At 41.1% G+C, this 18,429-nt stretch overlaps 1 protein-coding gene across 1 annotated transcript in view; it reads right to left on the bottom strand.

The window, feature by feature from the left end:
• LOC120532309 (coiled-coil domain-containing protein 171-like) overlaps nt 1-18,429 on the bottom strand; it is a 467,526-nt gene that overhangs the window by 198,433 nt on the left and 250,664 nt on the right. Inside the window, exon 18 of the mRNA XM_039758204.1 lies at nt 2,694-2,911. Within this exon, the coding sequence (XP_039614138.1) occupies nt 2,694-2,911 (218 nt within the window). The remainder of the gene's footprint in view (nt 1-2,693; nt 2,912-18,429) is intronic.

The following is an 18,429-nucleotide window of genomic DNA, read 5'->3' as shown; positions in this document are numbered from 1 at the left end:
CAGGGACAACACACTCTCACACACATGCGCTTGGGAGGCAATCGGAGGGTTCAATTCAGGGAATTGACAAGCCGGACTGAGGGTTGGTGCTGAGTAGTAATGCCTCTTCTTCTCTCCCCATAGACCCTTCAAGAAGAAAATCAGTTAAATATCTCATCTCCACCTATAGATGACCTCACATCTGGCCTCCACAGATGACACTACTCTACAGTTGTGCCCAAACATTCTGAGAATGGCACAAGTGTTGGTTTTCACAAAGTTTGCTGCTTTACTGTTTTTAGATCTTTTTGTCAGATGTTTCTCTGGTGTACTGAAGTAGAATTACAAGCATTTCATACATTTCAAAGGCTTTTACTGAGAATGACATGAAGTTTATGGGCAGAGTCCATATTTGCAGTGTTGGCCCTTATTTCTTTTTCAAGACCTCTGCAATTCACCCTGGCAGGCTGGCAATCAATTCTGGGCCCAATCCTGACTGATGGCAGCCCATTCTTGCATAATTAGAATTGGTGGGTTTTGTTTGTCCACCCGTCTCTTGAGGATTGACCACAAGCTCTCAATAGAATTAAGGTCTGGGGAGTTTCCTGGCCATGGAACCCAAATTTCGATGTTCTGTTCCCAGAGCCACTTAGTTCTCACTTTTGCCTTATGGCTCGGTGCTAAAAACTGTTCTTGGATGGTTGGACGGATGTTACTCTCAGAAGACGTTTTGGTACCATTCTTGATTGTTCTAAAGTTACACCTCTGGGGAGACCAGAAGATTGCTGGCCACTGAGGGTCTCCATCCAACCTGACAGAGCTTGAGAGGATCTGCAGAGAGGAATGGTAGAACAATCCCCAAATCCAGGTATGTAAAGCTCATCAAATCAGACCCAACAAGACTAGGGGGCTGGAATCACTGCCAAAGTGGGCTTCAACAAAGTACTCTGGAAAAGGTCTCAGTAGTGACAGTTTTTATTTTAACATCTTTGCAAAAATTCGTAAAATCCTGATTTTTTGCATTATCATTCTTGGGTATTGAGTGTTGCTGGATGGGGAGAAACAATGAATTAAAATGGCTGTAGAGCAAGACTGCAAAATAAAATATGAAAAAAATGACTGGTTCTGAATCGTTTCTGAATCCACTGTAAGCTGGGGGTTGTTGCTTTGTGCGCCAATGCTGCTAATAAAGACTTCTGCTCCCCAAAGACCAAACATTTGAACAAGAAGGTTCAAAAAATGAATGTGTTGACTGTATACTGTCCCTATATACGAGGGGCAGTGAAAAAGTTCCCAGAATTGTGATATAGCGGGAGACTGAGAGATCAGATTACGTTGTTGTGGAGAGAAGCGTAGTACAGCTGTAGACCAACAACAGGTCTAGATTGGTTTCAGCGTGTAGTATTGTTTTAATTACCATTTTGAGTTAGACGTGCGCATAGTCATTCAGCACAATGTCGCAGTTCGAACAACGTGCCAACATCAAGTTCATGTACAACTTGGGGAAATCAGCTGCAGCTGCGTTAGCAGCATAACGCAAGTACGCACTATGCACTAAACAAAATATAGTACAAATAAAAATTAATCTTCTTCTTTTGGCTGCTCCCATTAGGGGTCACCACAGTGGATCGTCTTCTTCCATCTCTTGCTGTCCTCGTCATCTTGTTCTGTTACACCCATCACCTGCATGTCCTCTCTCACCACATCCACAAACCTTCTCTTAGGCCTTCCTCTTCCATGTCAGCTCTATCCTTAGCATCCTTCTCTCAATATACTCAGCATCTGTCTTCTGCACATGTCCAAACCAATGCAATCTCGCCGCTCTGACTTTGTCTCCCAACCGTCCAACTTGAGCTGACCCTCTAATGTCCTCATTTCTAATCCTATCCATCCTTGTCACACCCAATTCAAATCTTAGCATCTTTAACTCTGCCACCTCCAGCTCTGTCTCCTGCATTCTGGTCAGCGCCACCGTCTCTCCAGCCCATATAACACAGCTGGTCTCACTACCGTCCTGTAGACCTTCCCTTTTACTCTTGCTGATACCCGTCTGTCACAAATCACTCCTGACACTCTTCTCCACCCATTCCACCCTGCCTGCACTCTCTTCTTCACCTCTATTCCACAACCACCATTACTCTGTACTGTTGATGCCAGGTATTTAAACACATCCACCTTCGCCAACTCTACTGCTTGCATCCTCACCATTCCATTGACCTCCCTCTCATTCACACACGTATTCTGTCTTGACGGTCCTACTGACCTTCATTCCTCTCCAGGGTCTCCTCAACCTGCTCCCTACTCTCACCACAGATCACAATGTCATCAGCAAACATCACAGTCCACGGGGACTCCTGCATAATCTCGTCTGTCAACCTGTTTATCACCAATACAAATAAGAAAGGGCTCAGAGCCTATCCCTGATGTAATCCCACCTCCACCGTGAATGCATCCGTCACTCCTACCGCAGACCTCTCCACGGTCACACTTCCCTCGTACATATCCTGTAAAACTCTTACGTCCTTCTCTGCCACTCCCGAGTTCCTCATACAATACCACAGCTCCTTTTGTGGCACCCTGTCATATACTTTCTCCAGGTCCATATAGACACAATACAACTCCTTCTGGCCTACTCTCTACTTCTCCATCAACACCCTCAGAAATAAAATAAAAATGAATAATACAAAATAAACAGCTAACCCCACAAATCTCACCTTAGCAGTGACAGGTATGCCTTCTTTCAGCATTTTACTATTGACTTCTTGAAGACCTTCAGCTAGCCGCCTGATCAGGGTCCCCTTCTGTGCACACCCAGGTCTCCTTGGCTCGCTGTTACAGTTATGCATTTCAAGACTTAGCCTGTCCATGAGCTTGAAAAAAGAGCGACGGGTAGCACTTATCAGCAACTGGCTTGACGAAGACGAGCTGGTATCTAAACAAAGAAAACAAAATGAGACAAATATGAGCAACGCAGAATAAGCAAAACTTTCAGTAGTTCTGTTCAAATGTGTTATAAAAAGATCTTGAGAAGTAAACTACTGTAATAAACAGCAACTTAATAGGATGTTACATGCTTAGCTGGATTCATTGGTGTGATAATAATTTCAAGAACTTTGTTTTTTCCATAGGATATCTATTTTCGTTAAAATTGAATCATATCATCGGAGTTCACGCCTATCAAACGTACCAGGGAATTCAAGCTAACTGTAGTTCACTGCTCTGCGCCTTCCCCTACCATACCCTGTCGTCTGTGGAGGAGAAGTGAAATCTTCAGTGTCGTCAAAAATATTGATCTCCGGTTTTTCGACGGAGCGCAACGTTTTAGGGTCCCCTGCTACCAAAAACATTGATTTCTCAATGAAGGGTGTGTGTGTTTCTGTGTGTCACAGTTCCTTGAGGATGAAGCCCAAGATGTCAGGAATTAAGCGTCTTCAACAGGAACACTGAGACACGGTTGGAAACTTGTGAAGGGTAAATTCTTCTTCACTCAAAGAAGTAGTGCGCTGGAGCGCAAGCACAATAGAGACCTTTGGTCAGATCTCGTGAACAGCTTGTTCTCGTTAACATGTCCTAATTGATCTTCAGTACCACAAGCTTTTATTTTGATACACTCACACTGGAGTTAGCGCCGGAAGGACTTTTTTTATGATGCTTTTTTTTTGCTTTGCGCCCTTCCCCACCATGAACTATCGTTTAAAAATCAAATCAAACTTTATTTATAAAGCACAACTTAAAAACACCATAGGTGTAAACTAATGTGCTGTACAACAAAATCAAAAAAATATCAATAATAAATCAGTAAACAAACAAAGAACAAAAATTACGTAAATGCTAAGACAAATACAATGGAACCTTGGATTGCGAGCGTAATCCGTTCTGGAAACGTGCTTGTAATCCAAAGCACGAAAAAATGGAAACTCAGACGATTCGTTCCACAACCCAAAACTATTCATATAAAAATGATTTATACAAAATATAAAGTAAAACTACATCAAACAAATTCAACTGCACTTTACCTTTGAAAAGAATCATGGCTGGTGTGAGGGAGACGAGAGAGAGGAGGGTTATTGTGCAGGATGACTTTCACTTTAACTAAAGCAATCCCTGCCATCTGTTGGCTCAATGGAACCTTCTCCTTTTTTTGCGACCTTAACAAGGAGCCAATCCAATGACAGTTGCTTTTGCCTGAAGTGTCACTACACTTGGACACAAAATTAAAAAACACTTTACATACTGTAAGGATTCTAAACTCTTTTGGGATTCCACCCAACAGGACGACACGCGGAAGAGCATCCCGAAGTAACCGCAGGCTACCAGCGCTGTAGCAGTTCGCCGTATAAGCAAATCCGAAAAGATTGTGGTCACTCTATAATCTCCTGCCATCGATGGGTGATACAAGGTACATTATAAATGCACAGGGCACAGTATTACTTGGCACTAACCTAGCCCTGACCCTGCCCGACTGCTGTTTTTGTGTATAGGAGAGCAGCAGATCCCACTACAATAAATAACCGTGCTGTTCCTGTTTCAAACTGAAGTCGCTAAAATACTGAGACTCAGCTTCATGTTTTGGGGTGCAAGACAGGGACTCACACGTTACAACACACACACGCGGTCACCATGCTATAGTAAACAGTAAACGCTCGTACAGATGTTGACTATACGAGTGAGACATGCCAACTGAGGCCGAGAATGGGAGATGATTACCCACAATCCCACACCAAGAGAGAGAAGAACCATCAGCTCAGTTGTGATCACATGACGCTCAGCAGACAAAGCATATATACGTACTACTCGTATTGTATTGTATCCCTAACCCTAACCCTAACCCTCGCTCGTTAATCTTGTTTAAATTTATTAAAAATTTTAGCTCGTCTTGCAAGTCACTCGCAATCCAAGGTTTTACTGTACATTAACACTAGAATTACCAGAGCCTACGAAAAAACTCGTAATTCCGTCCCACCTTAAACTGCTTCTTAAATCCCTTCACACCTCTCCGCCAGCGCCCTTTGTCTTCTAAATGTGCTGATAAAGAGAAGCCGGCTATTCCATCCCCCCACCAATTTAGAACGTGCACGAACTTCTCTCAGCTCATGCCTTGATTGAGTATCTGGGAGTGAAGTGGAGTTTTAGAGTGAAATAATAGATCGTTGTTTGGAACACACGCATTTCATGTCTGTTCCGTTTCTACAGTAATCTGTGTCAACACATTGTTAAAACAGAAACTTTTTTTATATTCTAGTAGTAGATGACAAAATGTAGGCATAAACTATATAATGTATGAAGCCTGAAGTCCAAATAGCAAAGAAACATTTTCACAAGAATAACACAATTGCACTTTTATTCAAACATATAACTGCAGAAAGAAAAAGCCGCCTTAACATGCGACATTGACACCAGTTTACTATAACTGACTCTGTGGTTCAATAGATACAGCCCCCGCTTGGGAATCAAGGGGTCACGGGTTCGATCCTGCCCCTCCCTTTTGAGAAGTAAACTGTTCTTAGTCTTACTGTTTTAGAATAAAAACATACATTTGATTTCAGTCTGTAACAGCCGGTGCAATTTATGATCTTTGTAAAGGTTAGCTTTTTTTATTCACTTTTCACTCTCTCAGTCGCGTTCAGAATCAATTCATACAACCCCATTTGACACGGCTGTTTTCACTAAAGACGCGCTATAGCTCTGCAGTGTACCACGATGCATACTAACGCCCCGGTTCTGACACACAAACGCTGGCGAAGCTGCCTTCTTCAGTATCTCACCGTCACTTGATTTTCTTTTTATTCAGTTTTATTGAGTGTTCCTGCCAGTCCCCGCATGTTGCTGTATGCTTTTTCTTTTGCACCCCATGACATGCAGAGAAAGAATGGTAAAGACCAACTTCGGCGCTATATGCAATCATCAGACACTCCCCATCTGCCCGTGTCGTTCAAACACAGGAACATATATTGGTGTAAAAGTATAACAAAAGTGCACTTTTATTCAAGTGCACTTTTTCCATCGCCTTTTCCTGTAAGAAGCAGTGTACACACTTCTCTCTATGCTGTGGTTTCTATTACACACCTGAAAGAAAGACAATATATGTGAAAATATAATCGCACTAATGCAATATTATTTGAAAGCGAACAGCGTCAGATCGGACTGGCAGGAACACTCAATAAAACTGAATAAAAAGAAAATCAAGTGACGGTGAGATACGAAGAAGACAGCTTCGCCAGCGTTTGTGTGTCAGAACCGGGGCGTTAGTATGCATCGTGGTACACTGCAGAGCTATAGCGCGTCTTTAGTGAAAACAGCCGTGTCAGATGGGGTTGTATGAATTGATTCTGAACGCGACTGAGAGAGTGAAAAGTGAATAAAAAAAAAAAAAAGCTAACCTTTACAAAGATCATAAATTGCACCGACTGTTACAGACTGAAATCAAATGTATGTTTTTATTCTAAAACAGTAAGACTAAGAACAGTTTACTTCTCAAAAGGGAGGGCAGGATCGAACCCGTGACCCTTGATTCCAAGCGGGGCTGTATCTATTGAACCACAGAGTCAGTTATAGTAAACTGGTGTCAATGTCGCATGTTAAGGCGGCTTTTTCTTTCTGCAGTTATATGTTTGAATAAAAGTGCAATTGTGTTATTCTTGTGAAAATGTTTCTTTGCTATTTGGACTTCAGGCTTCATACATTATATAGTTTATGCCTACATTTTGTCATCTACTACTAGAATATAAAAAAAGTTTCTGTTTTAACAATGTGTTGACACAGATTACTGTAGAAACGGAACAGACATGAAATGCGTGTGTTCCAAACAACGATCTATTATTTCACTCTAAAACTCCACTTCACTCCCAGATACTCAATCAAGGCCTGAGCTGAGAGAAGTTCGTGCACGTTCTAAATTGGTGGGGGGATGGAATAGCCGGCTTCTCTTTATCAGCACATTTAGAAGACAAAGGGCGCTGGCGGAGAGGTGTGAAGGGATTTAAGAAGCAGTTTAAGGTGGGACGGAATTACGAGTTTTTTCGTAGGCTCTGGTAATTCTAGTGTTAAAGGAACACAGTGGTGAGGCGGCCTTTTGCTGATATGCACCTCAAATCTGGAATAGCCTGCCAATAGGAATTTGCCAGGCTGATACGGTGGAGCACTTTAAAAACTGCTAAAAACACATTACTGTAACATGGATTTCTCATAACTTAATTTTAATTTAACCCTGATGCTCTGCATGTTCAATTAATTATCATTACTATTCATGGTGGCTCCATAATCCGTACTGACCCCTACTCTTTTTTCTGTTCTTTTTCTGGTTTTCAGTGGTGGCGACCTGCGCCATCGCCACCTGATCAAGACACCGTGATGTCCCTGCATTGATGGATTAAAGGCCAGAAGTCCACGTAACCGTCATCATCAAGTCCTTCCATGAGAACCCTCAATACAATGAGGACTGATTGAGGTCATTTATGTTAGGTAGAATGCCTAGAGGGGCTAAGTGGTCTGGACCCCTGAAGATTTTTTTGTTTTTTCTGTCCTCCCTGGACCTTACTTTTACTCTATGTTAATTAGTGTTCTCTGATTTTAATTCCTACTTTGTCTTTTTTCTCTTTCTTCATCATGTAAAGCACTTTGAGCTACATTACTTGAATGAAAATGTGCTACATAAATGAATCTTGTTGTTGGATTAGAGGAGAAAAAGTTTACAGAAAAACAATGCATATGAAAAAATTAATAAATTGATACCAGAGCCACTCATATACAGTTAAAAGCAATCGAAAACAAGTGTGTTTTAAGTTTTGACTTAAACATTTGAGTTGACGATGCTGACCTAATTTCAATTGGAAGAGCAGTCCATAACTCTGGTGCTAGGACTACAAAGGCACGATCACCCCTTCTCCTCATCATAGACTTTGGTACGACCAACAATTGCTGTTGAGAGGAACATAGGGAGAGGACTGGCTTATATGGAACCAGCAACTCGGCCAGATAGGATGGGGAAACACCATTCGGTGACTTAAAAACCAAAAGTTAAATTTTAAACTGAATCTGAAATTCAACTGGGAGCCAATAAATCGAGGCCAGAATTGGAGTAATGGACACAACTTTGTGAGACCCAGTAAGAAAATGAGCCGGTGAGCTGAAGCAAGGCTGGCAGTATTTGAAAGTATCTGAAAAGACCAGATGACCACTCTATATTTTAAGACTTTTGATGACCGAAAAAAGTTGTTCAAGTCTTGTTTAACTTCCTTTTTTCTGGCCCACACCGCATGGATCACATTGGCTGGTCTTCACAATTAGCACAAACACGGCTGTCTACAACAATTCTTGAGATAATATGATGGTTTGCATCTTCCTGTGTGGCCTCTGTATTTCTATCCATGAAGTCTTCTGTGAAGAGTCGCCTCTGATGCATCCCCATCTGCCTCCTGAAGACTCTTTCTGATATGGCAGACAGGCATTTGAGGTTTCTTCTTTACCATAGTGAGGATTCTTCTGTCATCAGCCATGGAAGTTTTCCTTGGCTTAAAAGTCTCTTCACTCTTTAATAAGTCTCTTTAATATGTAAAGCACTTTGAGCTACTGTTTGTATGAAAATGTGCTATATACTTAAATGTTGTTGTTCACAATTACTAAGCTCAGCAGTGTGTTCCTTCTTCTTAGTGATATTCCAGACAGTTGATTCAGGTAATCCTAATGTTTTACCGATGTCTCGAATGGTTTTATTCCTGTTTTTCAGCCTCATAATGGCTTCTTTGACTTTCATTGGCACAGCTCTTGCCCTCATTGAAGAGTAGAAGTAACCCGAGGTATCTTATGAAGCAATGAAATACACCTGAGGAATCACAAACACTTGTGATACCAATTGTCCCAAATATTATGGTGCCCTGAAATGGCGGAGGCATGTATAAAAAATGCTAAATAATTTCTACATGGAGCGAACAAAATTGTATGCGAGTACTCTAAAATAAAATTATGCAATGTGCACTTTTAAAAAAAAAAAAAAAGAAAGCGCGAGCCGCAGCATTCTGAACCATCTGCAGCTGAGAAAAACAGTTCCCAGAATAAAGTGAATTACAATAATCAAGGAGCGATATAATAAAAGCATGGCATAACTTCTTCAAATCAGAGTGCCCCAGAAACGGGTTGACTCTAGTAAGCAGTCTAAGCTGAAAAAAAGCTGCTCTTGACAATGGACGAAATCCATCCATCCATTATCCAACCCGCTTTATCCTAACTACGGGGTCACGGGGTCTGCAAAAGACAGAGAAAGAGCCGAGAAGTCCAAGACCAATTTGGGCTATATATTCGGGATATATAATTTTAAGTTGAATAATTCTATGCTTTGCGCATATACAGTTAGTTATTCTGGCCCCCTAATCATCCCCTGGCTCTAATTGGTTGTATCTATCAACCCTTCGCCACTTTAATGTGTGGTGAGTGTGCTGGTGCACAAATGGCTGAAGTCACATCACCCAGGTGGATGCTGCACGTTAGTGGTGGTTAAATTGGCTCCCTGCGCATCATGAAAAGTGCTTTAAGTGATGAGAAAAGCTCTATATAAATGTAAAGAATTATTATGATTATTATTTAATAATTTGAACCCGACTTGTGTCTGTGAAGCTGGGTCTGGGGCACCCCCTACAGGTCACAATGTATATGGAGTTATACAGTGCCCTCCATAATATATGCAACAAAGTCCTAAATGCGACTGCTTTAATAAACCTACCATTGATACAGTGCATCCGGGAAGTATTCACAGCGCATCACCTTTTCCACATTTTGTTATGTTACAGCCTTATTCCAAAATGGATTAAATTTATTTTTTTACTCAGAATTCTACACACAACACCCCATAATGACAACGTGAAAAAAGTTTACTTGAGATTTTTGCAAATTTATCAAAAATAAAAAAAACTTGAGAAAGCACATGTACATAAGTATTCACAGCCTTTGCCATGAAGCTCCAAACTGAGCTCAGGTGCATCCTGTGTCCCCTGATCATCCTTGAGATGTTTAATTGGAGTCCACCTGTGGTAAATTCAGTTGACTGGACATGATTTGAAAGGCACACACCTGTCTATAGAAGGTCCCACAGTTGACAGTTCATGTCAGAGCACAAACCAAGCATGAAGTCAAAGGAATTGTCTGTAGACCTCCGAGACAGGATTGTCTTGAGGCACAAATCTGGGGAAGGTTACAGACAAATTGCTGCTGCTTTGAAGGTCCCAATGAGCACAGTGGCCTCCATCATCAGTAAGTGGAAGAAGTTCGAAACCACCAGGACTCTTCCTAGAGCTGGCCGGCCATCTAAACTGAGCGATCAGTGGAGAAGGACATTAGTCAGGGAGGTGACCAAGAACCCGATAGTCATTCTGTCAGAGCTCCAGAGGTCCTCTGTGGAGAGAGGAGAACCTTCCAGAAGGACAACCATCTCTGCAGCAATCCACCAATCAGGCCTGTATGGTAGAGTGGCCAGACGGAAGCCACTCCTTAGTAAAAGGCACATGGCAGCCCACCTGGAGTTTGCCAAAAGGCACCTGAAGGACTCTCAGACCATGAGAAACAAAATTCACTGGTCTGATGAGACAAAGATCGAACTGTTTGGTGTGAATGCCAGACGTCACGTTTGGAGGAAACCAGGCACCGCTCATCACCAGGCCAATACCATCTCTACAGTGAAGCATGATGGTGGCAGCATCATGCTGTGGGGATGGAACTGGGAGACTAGTCAGGATAAAGGGAACGATGACTGCAGCAATGTACAGAGACATCCTGGATGAAAACCTGCTCCAGAGCGCTCTTGACCTCAGACTGGGGCGACTGGTTCATCTTTCAGCAGGACAACGACCCTAAGCACACAGCCAAGATATCAAAGGAGTGGCTTCAGGACAACTCTGTGAATGTCCTTGAGTGGCCCAGCCAGAGCCCAGACTTGAATCCGATTGAACATCTCTGGAGAGATCTTAAAATGGCTGTGCACCGACGCTTCCCATCCAACCTGATGGAGCTTGAGAGGTGCTGCAAAGAGGAATGGGCGAAACTGGCCAAGGATAGGTGTGCCAAGCTTGTGGCATCATTTTCAAAAAGACTTGAGGCTGGAATTGCTGCCAAAGGTGCATCGACAAAGTATTGAGCAAAGGCTGTGAATACTTATGTACATGGGATTTCTCAAGTTTTTTTATTTTTAATAAATTTGCAAAAATCTCAAGTAAACTTTTTTCACGTTGTCATTATGGGGTGTTGTGTGTAGAATTCGGAGGAAAAAATGAATTGAATCCATTTTGGAATAAGACTGTAACACAACAAAATGTGGAAAAAGTGATGAGCTGTGTGTCTCAAACGTTACAGTGCCCTGAAAAGGGGGGGTTTTGGGGGGGGGCAACGGGACAGGAACGTGGAGAAAAAGTATTATGATTGAAATGTCAGCGAGACTCCTTAAATAAAAGTCAACAACGTGCACTTTAATCATGACATCTGAATTGTTTGATGTGTAGTTTTAAACTGTGGAGCAGAGGGGGAAATCAAGGAGAAATGGGTCTTTGTCCCACACATTATGGAAGTCACTGTATATATTTTTCAAACCTACTCAGAAGGTACGTATGAAAGATACACAGAATATATAACTTTCAGGAATTGACACTGAAATGACTTAAGGTCCATGTGTAGTGCTTTATCTGCAGCTCATCACAGGGCCCTTCAAAGCTCAGGGCTAAGATTTTCCCGTCCCTATTGCCACACTATTTATGTATTGAAAGAAGGTGCTATAATTTACCTTGCATTCTCCTGCAATTAAAATTTTATAGACACAATTACTTATTTCCCCACAGGACCTGGGTAATCATCTTTCGTTTATAATGGGTTTACGGCCTCAATGTGCCACAAATGCCCCTGCTTACTGCTTGTTTTGTCAAGCCTGTAATTATTAATTGTGCTCGATGTTGATAAATAAAATTGTCAGTGCTCTTAATACTAATTAGTATTTCAGATAAATTTAATGGGTTTCACTCTTGATTTCATAAATGCTTTTGAGTTCATTTCTCAAAACTCCAAGACAGGTCATTATCTGTCATGTGTTGTCTTACATGTAATCTAGAGGGATAAGAGGCAGGAGACCAGTGAGTCTGGAGCTGTAAATACTTTAAGTACTTAGTACTACTTTGGGGCTTGTGTATTACAGGCGATTTATAGGCTGCTCTTCTAAAGCAAAGATATGCCGTTTCACACGCTAGGAAGGCCTGACACGAGGAGTCGGCATTAACCCATTTGACAGTCCGCGCCACGGAGCAATCCTAGGTGATTCATTCAGCCATTCAGAGTGGAAACTGGCGGAACATGTTCAGGGGGAAATGAAGCAGGCTGAAATACTTAACACAAAAAGAAATAGCTGTTAAATCGATTTACTTCAAAAAACTAAAGAGGTATGAAAAAAGAAGAGCAAAGAATATACAATTCTAGGGATAAAACTGCAAAGTTTTGAAGACGAACAGATGCACATTTACACAAACATCTCACATAAATATATATATATATATATATATATATATATATATATATATATATATATATCTACAGTGGGTACGGAAAGTATTCAGACCCCCTTCAGTTTTTCACTCTTTGTTATATTGCAGCCATTTGCTAAAGTCATTTAAATTATTTTTTTCCCTCATTAATGTACACACAGCACCCCATATTGACAGACACAAAAAAGAATTTTTGAAATTGTTGCAGATTTATTAAAAAAGAAAAAGTGAAATATCACATGGTCCTAAGTATTCAGACCCTTTGCTCAGTATTTAGTAGAAGCCCCCTTTTGAGCTCATACAGCCAGGAGTCTTCTTGGGAAAGATGCAACAAGTTTTTCACACCTGGATTTGGGGATCCTCTTGCATTCCTCCTTGCAGATCCTCTCCAGTTCTGTCAGGTTGGATGGTAAACGTTGGTGATCAGCCATTTTTAGGTCTCTCCAGAGATGATCCATTGGGTTTAAGTCAGGGCCTCTGGCTGGGCCATTCAAGAACAGTCACAGAGTTGTTGTGAAGCCACTCCTTCGTTATTTTAGCTGTGTGCTTAGGGTCCTTGTCTTGTTGGAAGGTAAACCTTCAGCTCAGTCTGAGGTCCTTAGCACTCTGGAGAAGGTTTTTGTCCAGGATATCCCTGTACTTGGCCACATTCATCTTTTCCTCAACCATGTGATATTTCGGTTTTTCTTTTTTAATAAATCTGCAACAATTTCAACAATTCTTTTTTTTGTCTGTCAATATGGGGTGCTGTGTGTACATTAATGAGGAAAAAAATTAATTTAAATGATTTTAGCAAATGGCTGCAATATAACAAAGAGTGAAAAATTGAAGGGGGTCTGAATACTTTCCATACCTAGTGTGTGTGTGTATATTATATATATATACAGTGGTGTGAAAAACTATTTGCACCTTCCTGATTTCTTATTCTTTTGCATGTTTGTCACACAAAATGTTTCTGATCATCAAACACATTTAACCATTAGTCAAATATAACACAAGTAAACAAAAAATGCAGTTTTTAAATGATGGTTTTATTATTTAGGGAGAAAAAATCCAAACCTACATGGCCCTGTGTGAAAAAGTAATTGCCCCTGAACCTAATAACTGGTTGGGCCACCCTTAGCAGCAATAACTGCAATCAAGCGCTTATGATAACTTGCAGTGAGTCTTTTACAGCAATCTGGAGGAATTTTGGCCCACTCATCTTTGCAGAATTGTTGTAATTCAGCTTTATTTGAGGGTTTTCTAGCATGAGCCGCCTTTTTAAGGTCATGCCATAGCATCTCAATTGGATTCAGGTCAGGACTTTGACTAGGCCACTCCAAAGTCTTCATTTTGTTTTTCTTCAGCCATTCAGAGGTGGATTTGCTGGTGTGTTTTGGGTCATTGTCCTGTTGCAGCACCCAAGATCGCTTCAGCTTGAGTTGACGAACAGATGGCGGACATTCTCCTTCAGGATTTTTGGTAGATAGTAGAATTCATGGTTCCATCTATCACAGCAAGCCTTCCAGGTCCTGAAGCAGCAAAACAACCCCAGACCATCACACTACCACCACCATATTTTACTGTTGGTATGATGTTCTTTTCTGAAATGCTGTGTTCCTTTTACGCCAGATGTAACAGGACATTTGCCTTCCAAAAAGTTCAACTTTTGTCTCATCAGTCCACAAGGTATTTTCCCAAAAGTCTTGGCAATCATTGAGATGTTTCTTAGCAAAATTGAGACGAGCCCTAATGTTCTTTTGCTTAACAGTGGTTTGCGCCTTGGAAATCTGCCATGCAGGCCGCTTTTGCCCAGTCTCTTTCTTATGGTGGAGTCGTGAACACTGACCTTAATTGAGGCAAGTGAGGCCTGCAGTTCTTTAGACGTTGTCCTGGGGTCTTTGTGACCTCTCGGATGAGTCGCCTCTGTGCTCTTGGGGTAATTTTGGTCGGCCGCCACTCCTGGGAAGGTTCACCACTGTTCCATGTTTTTGCCATTTGTGGATAATGGCTCTCACTGTGGTTCGCTGGAGTCCCAAAGCTTTAGAAATGGCTTTATAACCTTTACCAGACTGATAGATCTCAATTACTTCTGTTCTCATTTGTTCCTGAATTTCTTTGGATCTTGGCCTGATGTCTAGCTTTTGAGGTGCTTTTGGTCTACTTCTCTGTGTCAGGCAGCTCCTATTTAAGTGATTTCTTGATTGAAACAGGTGTGGCAGTAATCAGGCCTGGGGTGGCTACGAAATTGAACTCAGGTGTGATACACCACAGTTAGATTTTTTTTAACAAGGGGCAATTACTTTTTCACACAGGGCCATGTAGGTTTCTCCCTAAATAATAAAAACCATCATTTAAAAACTGCATTTTGTGTTTACTTGTGTTATATTTGACTAATGGTTAAATGTGTTTGATGATCAGAAACATTTTGTGTGACAAACATGTAAAAGAATAAGAAATCAGGAAGGGGGCAAATAGTTTTTCACACCACTGTATATATATACTGTATATATTATATATATATAAATATATATACTACAGAAACTAACATATATAGAGTATACTGTAAATAAATAGAACAGCAACATTTATTTATATAGCACATTTTAATACAAAAAGTAGCTCAAAGTGCTTTACATACTGAAGAAAATAAAAATAAAAGACAAAATAAGAAATTAAAATAAGACAACATTAGTTAACAAAGAAAAGGAGTAAGGTCCGATGGTCAGGGTGGACAAAAAAAACAAAAAAAACTCCAGACGGCTGGAGAAAAAAATAAAATCTGCAGGGGTTCCAGGCCACGAGACCACCCAGTCCCCTCTGGGCATTCTACCTAACATAACATGAAACAGTCCTGTTTGTAGTATATACATTGTGGAGGATGGCCGGCCGTTTATCACTAATGGCTGTGTGTTGAGTTATTTTGAAGGGACAGCAAATTTACACCGTTATACAAGCTGTGCATCGTATCAAAGTGTCATATCTTCAGTGTTGTCCCAAGAAAAGATATCACAAAATATTTACAAAAATGTGAGGGGTGTACTCACTTCTGGGAGATACTGTATATAGGTAATACATATAATGGAATTCCTGAAATGTTGGGAGAAATTGCTATCTATTCATTTAATGAAAATAGCTAATGCAAAAGGAACAGTTTACTCTGTCAAAAGCATATGTGGGAAAATTATTATAACCCTTGAAGAATGCACCTTAATAAAAGCACAAGTGTCCATGCGTGTGTCTATTTGCTATGCCTCTGTCATTCCAACATTAACACGTACTTTGAAAAATCCTATACCAAAAGACATATAACACATACATATGCATTGCATTACATTACATATGCAGATGGCATTTGTAGTAATGTATTTTATGACAAACGCAATGTATTTAATTACTACATGTATTACAAAGTACATTCTAATAGATGGCACGTGTAGAACTGGACCCGGACACAGACAGGCGGACATCATTTGTTCACCCAACACACGTTTATTATATACACTACTATTTACAGAGTTCAGTGCACTGCCCAGTGCCTCCAGCACCGATCCCCCAGTCCAGGCCTCACAGTCACTCAATGCCTTCCTTCTGGCCGCCTCCACTCCTCTCTCTCTCTCTCTCCGAGCTCCGTCCTCTTCCACCCGACTCTTGCTGATGAATGAAGGGAGGTGGCCCCTTAAATACGAGCCCGGATGGGCTCCAGCTGCTTTCCCGGCAATCCTCCACGGACACACCCGCGTGTGGCGGAAGAGCCGGCTGCACACCCGGAAGCCCTCCTGGTGTCCCCAGTCTTCTTCCCCCCAGCACTTCCTGGTGTGGCGGAAGTGCTGAGGTCCAGGGTTCTTCAGGCACCGGGGCGCCGCCTGGCGGTGGCCATGGGCCCCTACAGGGTTGGGCTTCCATGCCCTCTACCCATGGCCCCCAAAACAACCAGGGCGGTCACTCCCTCGTGGTCTGGAGGAGGCACAAGCCCTCCTCCGGTCCTCCTGGGCATGCCACACACGGTACTAACGTTAATGCTGAATATGCGATGGACCACGTTGATGACTCAGATTTCAACCTGTCTTACACAGGTAGCACAGTTAGTACTACAAATAAAACCAAAGGAATCTGCGTCTTTGGAGAAATAAGGCTTCTTACTATTGCTTTTAGTCCCTAGTAACTTTATTGCTGTCTATGACCAATTCCTGTTTCACTAGGGTATAATAAATATGAGGTATCACACAAGTAAAGTCCTTTTGTCATCCATCAACATTGTTCAAAACCAAACAGCTCTCAACTCAAATGAAAATAAATAAATAAATAAAAATCTCGGGTGGTCTCCCCTTGACTTTCTCGTATACTCAGATATGGGGATGGATATTTGAGGAGTAAACTGCAAGACAATGATAGTATTTTTATATTACGTACATTAAAGAACCATCAACAACAAATCAAATCAAATTAATAATATAGTCAACAATTATTAAAAAAATTAAAGTTGAATAAATTGGACTATGCAGCTGCATGAATAAAAGGTAAAGTACCACTTCCTGTTAGTGGAAAAAAAAAAACACAAGTTGATAGAAATTTACGTTTTGTACCTCATACTTGTACACAAAATTTGGCTCACCGAAGTGAAAGCGTACTCAAGTTCTCGTGTTTACGCACACACACACAGAGACATAATTCCAAAAAATGGTATTTTCGTACTCAGGAAGGTCTAAAACATTGAGATTCATCAAAATCTTGAAAAAGGAATATTTGGACGATTACAATACTTTACCTATACTTTGAATACGAGAAAGTCAGGGAGGTCTAAAATGTCGAGACTCGTCAAAATCTCGACATTGAATTTCTTGGATGATTATAAAACTTTCCTTATACTTCGAATATGAGAAAGTAAAAAGGCTGTTGAGCTTTATAATAAATTTGCAAAAATTTCTAAACTCCTGTTTTCACTTTATTATTCTGGAGTATTGAATGTTGCTTGATGTGGGGACAAAATGAATCAAAATGCTTTTAGCACAAGGCTGCAACGTATCAAAATGTGAAAAAAGTGATAGGGTCTGAAAACCTTTCTGATTCTACCGTAAATAACACAACGTAGTACAAAAAGGTGTAACAGTTCAGAAGGTTCTTTATCAAAAATGAGGAAATCTCAAAATATTCAGATGAGGAGAGTTAAATAAAGGCAATCTAATGAGTGACATTTTGAGCAAAGCAGGGCTTTAAAGACAAGGCCGTAACGACAAGGCGTCACGTTTAGTAACATAGTAGACCACTGAAGTACCCACCTAAAGTTTAATGTGTGACCCTGAGCCGGTATACCGTATACCAGGGATTCTCACCCACTGGATTGTAGGCTGTGACCGGTGGGTCACCAGTTGCTACTGTTTATGATAGAAGTGGGTTGCAACCCAACTGACCAAGGGGGGTGGTGGTAACGGTGGGTCACAAAAACCCTTCCATGGTATTGAGTGGGTTGCAACTCAAATAAAGGTTGAGAAACACTGCTGTACATGAAACTATCATCTCGGAATAAGATTAAGCCTTCGTCAAGGTTTTGATTTAAGGTTATGATTTGCAGACCAGACCTAACTTTCCATTTATGCTGCAGACACTTAGTTGTGTTTTTAATGGAGTATAGCTGGAGGCTTAAACGTTAAAGTTACGAGTTAAGATGAGGAGTCTCCTAGCGAGTTAAAACGTATGCAGTGATCCCCTTGCTTAGTTTCAAAACACAATCCAACGTACCAACAAGCCTTGTTAACTTGTTATAAATACAGAGACTTTAATTATGTTTAGCATAAACTAATTACCTTACTTGTTGGGTTGTGTGCTTGCTATACGAGATTAATCCATAGACCCCTGACACGTCTTATTTGATATTGCTGCAGAAAATCATCAATCATGCCCAGTGGTTTATTAGGACAACAGCTCTCCCCCTGAGCTTCACCCTGAGCTCCGTGTCAGC

Source organism: Polypterus senegalus, chromosome 7 (assembly GCF_016835505.1).
Source record: "Polypterus senegalus isolate Bchr_013 chromosome 7, ASM1683550v1, whole genome shotgun sequence".
NCBI lineage: Eukaryota > Metazoa > Chordata > Cladistia > Polypteriformes > Polypteridae > Polypterus > Polypterus senegalus.
This window is presented reverse-complemented; position numbering and strand designations above follow the sequence as displayed.